Here is a 12,368-nt window from a genome sequence, read left to right as displayed (position 1 = left end):
ATCTTCAAGGTACCGAGCAAATGTCGTTCAGCAGCTGCTGGAAACAGTGAAAGAGCTTAGGAGTCACATTTGGCGTGTTACTCTGTGTGTGCATGTGTGTGAGATAAAGAGAGAGAAGAAGGAAGGTGGTCTCTGTGTGCAACCTACAATGTGGGCATTTTAGGTTCTTCAGCTGTGCAGCCTCCAGGCTCTGAGGAGAAAACGCTGATTATAAAGTCAAGGTGGAGACGCTGGTAAAATTGGGAACAGAAAACCACTTGCTGCACATGGCTCATCATAAATACCTATACCAACAACTGCACAGAAAGTGAAAAGCAGGCACACCAATAAAAACACTGTAACTGACAGTTTCAGTATAATTGGTAACTGGGTGAATTTTATAGTTGTCTTCTGCCAGTCAATGAGATCTGTTGCATGAAAATGCAACAGCATTTTTTTTCTCCCTTTGTAGTCTTATCCTTTCTGCTCTGCTTATATAACCTATATAAATCTTTGACTGTCAGATTTATGGAATTGACTTTCACTGCAGATGATCTGAGCGCGGGGCCACGGAGACAATTTCGAGGCGTGTAATGCAAAGCAGGAGGGAAACTGCAAAAGAATGCAAAGATGTGAGTAAGAAAAACAATGAGGGAAGAGACAGAGGAAAACACACAATGAAGATGAGGACAGAAAAAAAAAAGATGGCAGCATTGAGAAGAAAAGGAAGAACAGTAGCTGACCATGAGAATAAATGGATAAACAAGTAAAGGGAGGAGGATAACAGAGATGGTTGGGAAGGGTGAGGGGCTCACAGGAAAACTGAGAGAAGCACATTCCTTTTTCCCTCTTATTCCCTTCAAAACAGCAGCTGGGACAGGTGTGCTTTTACTGATGGCAGAAAGTGCACAAGCTGCTGACTACCTCCCAGTGTGCTGTGTGTATGCCTTGTGTGTGTGTGTGTTTAAATGCTGAGTGTGCACACTGTTTGGCTGCTGACTGCATGTTAGCAAAGACTTTGTTGTGTGTAATTACGGGGGAAACAAAACCCACAGATCAAAATTTGCCCATAACGATAAAAATAGACATCTGAATGCACACATGGTGTTTGCGAAGGAGAGGCTGTGGGAGTGTCTGTGTGAGACACAACATGCTGTAGTTGCTGTATATACAATGTGTATACGCCTATGTTTAAAAGGACATGGGCAAAAGTACAAGAGTCAGCTTGTGTGTGTTGTTTAAGGAGACAGTCTCTGTGACAGGAAACAGAGGGATCCTGTTTGTGAGTCGTACTCATTGTTCAGCTCCTCACCCCCTCCTCATCAACGCTACTACACCACACACACAAACGGGCTCATGTACACAAGATAGAGCTCGTTTTACTACTTGGCTGCCGACCAAAGACGTGTACTCATCAGCGTGAGGTCTGTGTTTTGATTTCCTGCCTCGCACTTAACACGTTGTCTCTTCACAACACAGCCACGGTTTCTAATTAAGGGTGTGTCTGGCCAGTCTGACTCCAACCATTGTTTTCTTCGTCTTATTGATGTCTATCAGTTTTATACAGAAGCATGATTCCAGCTTCCAGTATTGCCTTGTCTTCTCCACGACTCATCATTTACTGTTTCTCAAGATACCCCTTCTTCCCTTTCAGCCTTCATGACTAATTTCTACTCACAAAACTCCGACTTATTGTTCAACTCTGAGTCACTCGTCTGCAGTATCCTGTCACATGTTTCCTTTAAAATAATGTTTTTATAATTTACCACACAAGTAAAAAGCTCTAACAGCTTGACTTTAGGGATGGCAACGAATGGATTGCTTTAAACAGATCAATTATACATCATCATACACTCAAGATTCCCAGTGGATGAACTTGGTTTATCCTCTGGCATGTTTTGGACACACAAACGGTTTTATATACCTTCTGCATGATGAAGGTTTTCTTTGTCCACCTTGGACAGGACTGGAAACCACTGTAGATCTGAAAGGTTTTATAGCATAAGATGAATTTGAGTGACTTTTTTTGTTGAGCTTTAAGTGTTTGTTGTTTGATTGCCTACACAGAAGACGGACAGAGTCAACGTGTCGTCAACCACTAGATGTATATTTATTTATTTACATTCATATTTTAGGGGCTCATTATTGGCGTTTAGGCTGCTGCTACAAATGCCACTAAGTTTGGTCATCAAACATTACGGTTTTAATGTACAGCTAATGTAAAATTTTACTCAGCATAACTGACGCCCAAACTGTTTTTAGGCTGTTAAAGGCAAGAACAGCACAGACAGGATGAAGAAATATAGTTAGTGATAGTGGGGCCTAGCACACTTGATTTGGTTACACCACCTCAGAGCTGTTATAAAGTGAGAGAAAATCTTACAAGGACTTTTTTAATACTGTAAAGTTGTATAATTTAATAACATGTATTGACATTCATGGAATTGCTACATATTCAAGAAGACTTTTTTAAAGTTTAGTGGAGTGCAATGAAATGAAAAAAAAAGCATAATTGAAAATAAAGTATCTGAATTTCAGGAGCCGGACCACGCCTCCGAACATATCTATGTATGTTCCACCAAATCTACAAGATGTTCATTGTCGTTTACGTGAGCGTGATGTGTTTCTTTAAAGCCCTAAGATGTTTCTAAGTTACAAATCTTGCATAGATTATTATGCTATTTTAATATAAATAAAAACAAATAAGTCAAATGTTTTTGTCTCCTAAAGAGATTTGTGCGTAAGGTAATGAATACTCGAATCACACTGTTGTGAGATCCTGGTTCCAGATTCAGTTTTGACTTCTAGAGCTAAGCATGGACAAGCATCAGTTTACATCAGTGAACTTTTACATCAATGCATTCAAAGCAGATCCCTGAGGTCATGTGATCAGGACCTGCTGGCTGTGCAAAATACAAGGCTGAGGATGAAAGGAGACTTTTTTTCTGTCTTTAATTTTAGCATTTCATTGTAAAGCACTGTAATATTATTTTTATCTTGAATAAAATTGTATTTACTTTATTTATTTACTTAATTGTTCCTGACCACAGGTTAAATTACTTAGCGTGATAAAGCATTTATTTAAGAGCTTCTTAGCGAGCAGTGAGGGGGCGTAATGTATCAGGCCATTTCTGCAACACTCACATTACTGAGCATTTAGCCAAATGTACAGATGTGAGAAAATAGGGAGGATATTAACTTCACCTTCAACCTGTTTTCTTATTCTCTACAAAACTAATTCTGCCACCTTTTGCATGTACAATCAATAACAGCACCATGAATGTTTTGGAGAGACTGTCTGAGAATGTGTGCTGTTATCTTTAGTTGTGTATCGATTGCATTAGGGAAACAAAAACAAGAAAAACTGAATTCCTAGATAGAGATCCGACAGACAATACGATACAAAGGCCAAATGGATTCATAAAGGTCAAAACTGGACTTAAAAAAAAAGGAAATCAGAGCGCTGGTGGAGGGGTAAAGACACTCTATGCACATGTCCTTGTTGTGTCACTCCATGAAATACTAGCAAACAATACTTAAAAAACGGTGCTACATAATTACAACCTATTAGAAGCCAAACCTAAATTTATCCGTGAAATTCCTTTATTCTTTTCCCACGCTTTACTACCTCCATCTCATTTATACATCCTTTCTTGTTGCTTTTTCACCTGCTGCTTATATTTCCCCCACGTTTCTTTCAAGTATATCTCATTTATCTCCCACCTCCAGTCTTCTCTTTGCCTCTACATAACACTCAGCTTCCAACACAATGCTGTCTTGTTGTTGTGCATGTGTGTTCTCTGTCAGGGGCAAGCTCTTTGAGCTCAGGAAGAGCGGTCCAAGTAGCATTCACGCGCACACACACATACACACACACACTGAGGATGAGAATCTCTGGCATAGCCTTTCCCACCGCTGCCCTCACTAAATCAACAGGCTCACACAAACAAGCTCATTCGCACTGCTGCACCATCAAACAGGCTTTTGTCTCTCCTGCACTGCCACTCCAATCATACACACTTACCTCGTCACATGCATGAAAGCTCATTACTGAAGCCAAAACAAAACCTCCAAACTAAAGCACAAATTCCTCTACTTCAAAGGGTCAAGTACAGCCTCAGCAAGGAGAAAAAACAGCACACAGTGACAGTTACGGTAAAAAAATTTTTATTGATATGGCACCTTTCATTATTTAATAATAAAACACATTGTTTGTCCAGCAGAAAATGGACATAAATTTCTTCCTTTACAATATTTTCCCTTTTTTTAATATAACTGTAACAAACTGCATGTGCTGTTATATATCTATTCAGGCTTTCAGGGAAGCTGGAGACTGTCATATGTGAGAGATGAGGTACACCCTGATGAGGTCGCCAGTCTATCGCAGGGAAAAAGCTTAATTTATACTTCCGAGTCTAAAACATAAAACAGCATAGCCTAAGCAATTGGCTAACGCTGCTGTTAGCATTCGTACTTCTGTGTAGTGTGCCCGCAGAAGTCTGCAATTTCACCTCCAATACACTAGTTGGCAGTAAACTTTTAGTTTTGAGCTTATCCATTCTCTTCCAGTTGGTTCACTAACTGGCATTACATTTTACATTACATTTCTAGGGAGGTGCACATTGGTTAGGGTGCAGGGTTTAAGAAGAGTTTGTGATTATGACGTTATGGAGTAGATTTAAATCAGAGGTATAAATCCCACTAAACAGAGAAACCAACAACCAGTTACCCTCACATTCACAACTATCGCCAATTTAGAATCCCCGGTTAAACAAATGAGTGCATCTCTGGACTGTGGAAGGAAACAGGCCAGAGCACCCAAAGATCAACTCCACAAGAAAGGCCCCAGCTTGCCAGTGCATCCAAACCAGCACCTTTCTGCTGTGAGGCAACAGTGCTAACCACTGTACAATATATACGTTTTTAACCTCTAAAAATTCACATAAATCTTTAATGGCAAACATTACCTAAAAGAAGGCACTTAGAGACACACAGAGAGACACGTGGTTACATGTCTAACAACTATCCGCAGAACAGTAACAGTTGAATCATATTAAAGACATCATGAAATTTACTCTCAGCTGAGTAAAAGTCCTCATTATTCTTCCCCCCCAAAAAGTAAACAAAACACTTTACACGTCGAGTCACTCGGTGAGTTTGTTCCAACATGTAACTCTAAAGCTTTGTTGCCAACCGTCCATCCGTGAAGATGAATTTTTCAACTGTCAACATCATATGTGCACGGGTTTGTAGGAAGGCGAACCTTGATTGACTGACGCAAATTTCCAAAATAGATAAAATCTGATGAGGCTAGTGAAAATACCAGGTGTGTTTGGAACCTGGAAAACAAGCAAAACAAGGAAGAAGAAGAAAAAAAAAACAAACATGTTATCGCTTCAATCCTCACACAACACTGACAGCTGAGCTTACAGGTATGCAAGTGCGTATTCATGATGTCTTACCACAATATAGTAGTCGCTCAGCTGAAGGCCGTAGAAGACCCAGGAGGTTGAAGTGAAGAAGGTGGCTACAGTCAGAGGGAAGGACAAGCACTGCACGTTACCACTACGCACAATCTCTACCTGCAAAGGCAGAGAGGAGGAGGGATGCCATTAACATACACTTCAAAGCTGGATTATTACAGTTTTTAATATTTACAAGGGATCGAATTACCAACTGCTACATGAAAGGTGCCTTCAGTGATAACCCCTGAGAGAGAGAATTACTCTATTCAAATATCAACATACCAGCATGCCTCTTCAGAAATGCTCTCTATAGACGTTCCCACAGCTACATTGTCACACACTTCCAATGCCGGAAGGAGTAAGTGTGCACTGCTTTGCCCACATTTTAACTATTGTATCGTGCGCCACTTTATGACTGGCAGACTCTTCATGCTGCTTTTAAAAGGGGCCATTTGGAAGTGATGTAAACACTGGGTACTTCTAAAGTGGTCAGATGACACACTGTACTCCATTTTATTTGAAGGTACTGAAACCCAAAAGAGAACTTAACTAAAGTGTTGATAACTCAGTGCAAAGGAAACCTATGAGTGTTTTAAATTAAGAGCTTAGGCAGTAAATTTACATTTATACCTTTGTTTTACTTTCACAATATATTTAGTTGTCCTCTGGGTTAGTTTAAAGTATACATTATCTGGCTGCTTGTTGGAGTTTTTTTTAAATCCAATTTTTGCTTAGAAATTTCACCACATTCCCAACCTGTAATTTAAAAAAAACAAAACAATGATCTTTAAGCAGGCAGCTTTGGATTTTAAGCAATTTGTGCAGTGCCTACGTCATTTTATATAAACTTTAAGCAGAAAACATAATGGAACCAAAGGGCCAGGGAACACACAAGACAGAAACTGGGAATAACAGGAAGACAGATGAGGGAAAGAAAGGCAGGAAGCTGACTGGGGGTCATTCGGTGCTGTGAGGCAGATGGAGGGAAGGAGACAAACAGGATAGAAGACGGAACCAGAAGATCAAATACAGTGACAAAAGGAAAGAGCGAGAACAGGGGATTTATCCCTTCACTGCATAGCTGCACATGCAGACTGAGATGTGAGCAGATGAATTAAAGCGAGCAGCTGCTGCCAGTGCAGTGGGTTCAACGAGGAACACGTTCAGGAAATGAGACTGAAGATATGAGGTTCCTATTGTAGATACTAAACACAATCAGTGTTATCATGAATACAGTGAGGGTACTATGAACTGTAATGCATGTACACAATCACCTGCCACTATATTAGATACACCTATATAAATGCTTATTAACGCAAACATCTAACCAACCAATCATATCGTAGCAACTCAGTGTATTTACCCACGCAGACATTATCAACATGACTGCTGAAGCTCAAACTGAGCATCACAGTGGGGAAGAAAGGTGATTTAAGTGACTTTGAATATGGCATGGTTGTTGGTGCCAGACAGGGTGGTCTGAATATTTCAGCCTCTGCTGATCTTCTTGGATTTTCCCAAACAACCATCTCTAAGGTTTGAATGGTATGAGAAAGAAAATTCCCGCTGACTGGATATTTTCTCTGAGTGCCTTGTTGATGTCAGGAGAATGGACAGACTGATTTGGGCTGATAAGAAGGCAACACCCATTACAACCAAGGCACGCAGAAGAATATCTTTAAATGTAAAACATGTCGAACCTTATGTGAGAGATTCAAGCTGGTGGGGGTATAACAGTGTAGGGGAGACTTTCTTGTACCCTCTGGCCACCTTGGAATCAATTAAGGATTTAATCGCCACAGCCTGCCTGAGTATTGTTGCTGACCATGTCCATCCTATGATCACAGTGTGCCCACGGCTGCTTCCAGCAGTATAACACCCCATGCCACAAAGTTTAAATCATCTCAAATTGCTTTCTTAAAGATGACAATGAGTTCACTGTACTCCAATGTCATCCACAGTCACCAGATCTCAAACCAATAGTACATCACAGATGTGAAGCCAACAAATCTGCAGCAACTGTGTGATGCTAACATGTCAATATGGAGAAAGATCTCAGAGTATTTCCAGCACCCTGTTGAATCTATACCATGAAGAATTAAGGCAGTTCTAAAGGGAAAAGCAGGACTGATATGTTATTAGCAAGGGGTACCTAATAAATTGTTCAGTAAGTCTATATTGCAAAAAAGTTTACCCAAAAAAAAAAAATCTTCCTAGTAGCAGCCATTAGTTCAACTGATTATTTAACTCGCTGCTGCAAGGTTAGGTTCAATAGAATCTTTTAAATAAATGTTTTGAAGCGACTCACAAATATGTAAACAATGTAACACTATTAATGCTGTGCTACATTACAGAAAAATATGACCACACTAACAAGCCTATAATATATGAATTGCACAAGGGCAAGCACTGTGTGGGCTGCCTGTTAATGGAAAAAGCAATAATGATTCTGAATGAGCGGCAACAACCAGCAAGGAGTCCGCTACTAGTGGAGTTTCAAGTTTCAAATAGTATACTATGCTGTTTGAGGTTGCCACGTAGTAGAGGAGTATTTGCTTCGTGGGACTGTTTACCCTCTCAACCCTTTAGATTTCCTGCCTGACATTTCTAATCTATTAACTGCAGGCGCAAGACATGAAACTGACACTGTCCTTGTGTGAACGAGTGTCGTCATTCTGAGTTCACTGTGGAGGTCGACCGACCAATCAAACACTTTGTTGATTACAACACTTTTCATCTACTAACTTTTAGTTGAGGGGGGAGGTGTGCAGTAAAGCACACACAATATATGCTATTAAAGATCAACTTTTCTGATGCCTCTAGTTGAAGGAAAGTCCTTTTGAATCCAACCACCTGTCAAATGACTGTTTTTAGTGTAACACCCAATTGTTGAGATGTTCTCATGTAGTACAGGAACGTCTGGACTTATGTGCAAATGTTCTTCAGTAGTTTGGATAGAGATATTGTTGTTGCTCTGAGCGAGAATTGTTATAATAGCTGTGGCACACCACATGGCTCGATCCTGGGACTAACCTTCTTTAGCCTTTAAATGCTGCCCCTTGGGTGTATCATCAGGAGACATGGCACCAGTTTTTAGATAGATGTTCATCGTAATCTGCTATGCTGTATTATAATACAAGTCTTACTGATGCCCCCACTGAGGCTTTGATGGCTTAGCTCTTTCACGTGTTAGCCAAATGTGTTAATAATGACACCACAGAGACACGTCTTCACTGTTGTAAATATTCAGTTTGATTTACGGTACTGCCTGGGTAGAGTGTGCAGAAGGCAGAGCACATGACACTGACTCTCATATCAGTGAAAACAGATGTTACATGGACTTTGATCCTGGCAGATTAAATACTGTTCAACGCCTGATCAGACTCTGCTGGGTTTTGCATTATCACAAGAACCTCCTTTGGGTAAGTTCTAAGAAAGCTCACAGGTGCCGTACATGTGTAAGATTGGCATATGTATTTCTTTTAAGACTCAAAGCCAGTCCCATTTCTGGGCTCCTCGAGGACCTCAGAGTTTGTGGGGAGATTAAAAAAAATTACTTTACAAAATGACTTTTGCCCCCAGTGGCTGACTTTATATAGTGCAGAGGAAGGGAATTAATTTTCCCAACAGAAACTGGGACTGTTTTTGAAGGGTCCAAAATTTGAACTCAATACTAATTGTATATCTTTATAAGCTTATTGGTGCAGCCCTATACAGCAGTCCCAGTTTCTCATATGGCATTTTGCAAAAATTAATTTCCCCCCATCTAGTGTTTTTATTATGTCCTGAAAAATGTGATTAATGGATATGAGGATTATGTAGTAACATATAGAACAGGCAAAACTGGAAAGGATGGAAAACCAAAACAAAACAAAAGTGAAAACAAAACCAAAACTAGAAGGAAAAAAAACATTTACCAGCCAAGCCCATCACCATTTACTGGAAATGAAGCAGCAAACTGCAAACTGACTTCATTAACTGAACAAAAATAGTATCAGTTTGGTATGCTATTAATTATCCCCATATTAGCAGATAATATCAGATAATAATGCACACTAGTTTTTATAAATATTTTTGGCAAGTCATTTTCTGATTCTACTTCATTTGAAAAAGGCTGAGGTTATTGTATTTCACACTAAGCTCTGGATGGCTTTACTTTGGCCTGTAGTAACACTGTGAGGAATCTTAGAGTCATTTCTTACCAGGACATTGCCTTCAACCGTGCACATTAAACAAATACCATGTACGTTAAACAAATAACATTGCTTTCTTTAGTCTCTGCAATATTGCTATGAGTAAAATGAAAAATGTTCTGTTTCACAGTGATGATGAAACTTTAGTCCACACATTCATTACTTTGAGGTGTGAATGTTGTAATTCCTTATTATCAGGATGTTCTAAAAGATTCATGAACACAGCACCTGTTAGAAATCTTTCTAACTATGAAAAATAGAGCACTGGTGTCCCATATTACATGTTTTTCAGCGGCTCCGTGTTGAATCCAAAGTTTAATTAAAATGCCATCTTCTCATGTGAAAGTCCTAAATGGTCAAGCCTCGTCATATCTTCCTCACAGACTGCTAGCTTACTTGTGGTTCCTGGGGCATTTTTTTAAATACTTTTTTTGGCCTTCTTCAGCGTTATTTGATAGACGCAGTGAAGAAAGGACAGCGAGAAGGGGAGAGACATGCGGTCGCGGGTCGGACTTGAACCCAGGCTGACCGCTCTCAGCCGTATGGGTTGCCTGCTCAATGCACTGAGCTAAACCAGCCGGGTTCCTGGAGCAAAAGTAGAATGGGAGACAGATTCCTCAGCTTTTAAGATGCTCTTCTGTGGAATCAGCTCCCAGTTTGGGTTGAGGAGACAGACACCCTCTTTACCTTTAAGATTAGATTTTCCTTTTTTTAAAAAAAAAATTGTTTGGCTTTTAAATCAAAATGAGTTCTGAGTACTTTTAAATGTGTTTCTTTTAAATCCGGGTTTCCTTTTTTTAACTCTTTTTTTTAACTCTGTCATTAACTCTGTTTTATCCAATTTGATTACTTTATTCGTAAAGTTGTTTTTAAATTTTGTTGTTTTTAAATGTGCTAAAAATAAACTTCACTTTTTGATAAAGATTATAATTAGGGCTGGAGCCCTTAAGCTGCATCAACATAGGAAGCGATTCGCAGCATTGTGGAAATCGACTCGCATGTTGAGTTCTTCCTTCACACCCTTGCTGTTAGCAGGATTTTCTCTCTACTACTAAAAGTGTTTACCTTTACAATATAAAACTCATTAAGACGAGTTTTTTGGTACCATGATCCAAATGTAACTGATTTCCAGATCATGTTCTGAAATATTATTCAGTTCAGTGAGAGAAAACAAACACAGGCGACGTTCTACACGCTGCCTGTATGTTGTGTTTGTCTGTGGTGTGAATTGTACCAGGTCGGTGAGCGGTGACAGGTACATGCTGACGGTGACCACGCTGCAGGTGAGTCCCAGCTGGCTGAGACGAATGTCTCCATCAGTAAGAAACATGGTGAAGTAGAGCCAACCGCAGATCAGTACAATCCCTGCTGTGAGGGTCTGGGAGGACACTAACCTCTGAAACCAACAAATACAGAGACAGATAAATTAAAGATCCAGCAGCAAGTAAGGAGAGTGCTTTATGACAGGTCTGACTATGCTGACCCTCTGCTTCGTGTAGCGGAAGTACATGATGATGTAAAGTATCTGGAGAAGAGCACCGATGATGTTGACCAGGATAATCGTCTGATCTCTCTTCAGAATCCCATAATACATCCAACCAAGGTTACTATAGAAACAACAGGAACATTAGTGATGATGCATCACAGTGAATTATGCAAAAGCGGAAAGAGAAACTCACTTGAGGCACGTGGTGAGGAAAGGGAGAAACTGGATATTGTCTGTACTTTTGGATTCTCGCATCTTTTTCAGGTCGGTCCTAGAAACACACACACACGCATGGACATACACACACACAGAAAGAATAAAAAACAAAAGAATAGGCTGGAGATGCTAATAGCAATTTAAACCAATAACTCCATGTTTAGTGTTAGCACTTTCTTGCATTCCTTCACTATAAAGTTGTTGTGATGCTACCAAGTGCAAGCAGTTCAGAAAATCTCCATCCTGTCTCAGTGGGATCTTGCTTTCTTCGTACTTTCTCCCATCCTTACAAAGTTAGCGCAGGAAGTAAGATAAAACATAGATGCATGCAATTGACGATCATTTAAACTTACAGTCCAGTCGAGAACATCCCGACTGTGAACACGATGCAGGCCCATGACAGAAGCGACAACAAATCCATAGAGCGGGGGAAAAAATACTTGCTTTGTGCACAGTCTCTTTTTAATCACAAACTCTTAAACTGCCTGAGATGAAAGGTAAATATAACGACGCGGATGCTCTCACTGTATTTCCGTATTTGCAATCAGTGCCCTCCTGGTTCCTGTCCTCTGATTGGCTATAGGCTCAAAGGGCTGGTCCAATAGGGTGCTGAAACGATAAGAAACGTAGCGCTGGACGTAATTACGTTGCAAGAATTTTAAATGTCCAGCGAGCTGGATGATGACGAGTGATTGCCAGAGGGACACGGATGTGGGAAAACTCATGGCACTCATACAGTTTATTCAAAGCTTTTCAGCAGTCAGCGAGCATGAAAACATTCAGTGTTTCCCGACCCGGAAGTCTCCGATTTTACATACGCATTTAACTTTATATGTCCTCTGTAGGTCTGTAATTGGCTTTGGATTTTATAAATATATAACCCGCCAGTTATACAGCAGCAACTGAATGCATGTATGCATGTAGACACGGCCAAGACCTGCGGAAGTTCAAAGTGAGCATTAGAATGGGAGGGGCGGATAATTTACGATGATTTAAGTGTGATGTTCAAGGTTTTGAACATAAAACTTT

At 40.1% G+C, this 12,368-nt stretch overlaps 1 protein-coding gene across 1 annotated transcript; it reads right to left on the bottom strand.

The window, feature by feature from the left end:
• Positions 1-4,140: 4,140 nt before the first annotated feature.
• Positions 4,141-11,885, bottom strand: slc50a1 (solute carrier family 50 member 1). Its single transcript, XM_006804887.3, has 6 exons — positions 11,693-11,885; positions 11,317-11,394; positions 11,121-11,244; positions 10,872-11,033; positions 5,442-5,561; positions 4,141-5,318 (listed from the first exon to the last, which is right to left on the bottom strand). The coding sequence occupies exons 1-6, from the start codon at positions 11,758-11,760 to the stop codon at positions 5,211-5,213; spliced, it is 660 nt and encodes a 219-aa protein (XP_006804950.1). The 5' UTR covers positions 11,761-11,885; the 3' UTR covers positions 4,141-5,210.
• Between the last annotated feature and the right edge of the window lie 483 nt (positions 11,886-12,368).

The sequence above is a fragment of the Neolamprologus brichardi genome, chromosome 11, assembly GCF_056152115.1.
Source record: "Neolamprologus brichardi isolate AB-2024 chromosome 11, ASM5615211v1, whole genome shotgun sequence".
Taxonomy (NCBI): domain Eukaryota; kingdom Metazoa; phylum Chordata; class Actinopteri; order Cichliformes; family Cichlidae; genus Neolamprologus; species Neolamprologus brichardi.
Note: the sequence above shows the minus strand (reverse complement) of the source record. Positions and strands in the feature narration are given on the sequence as shown.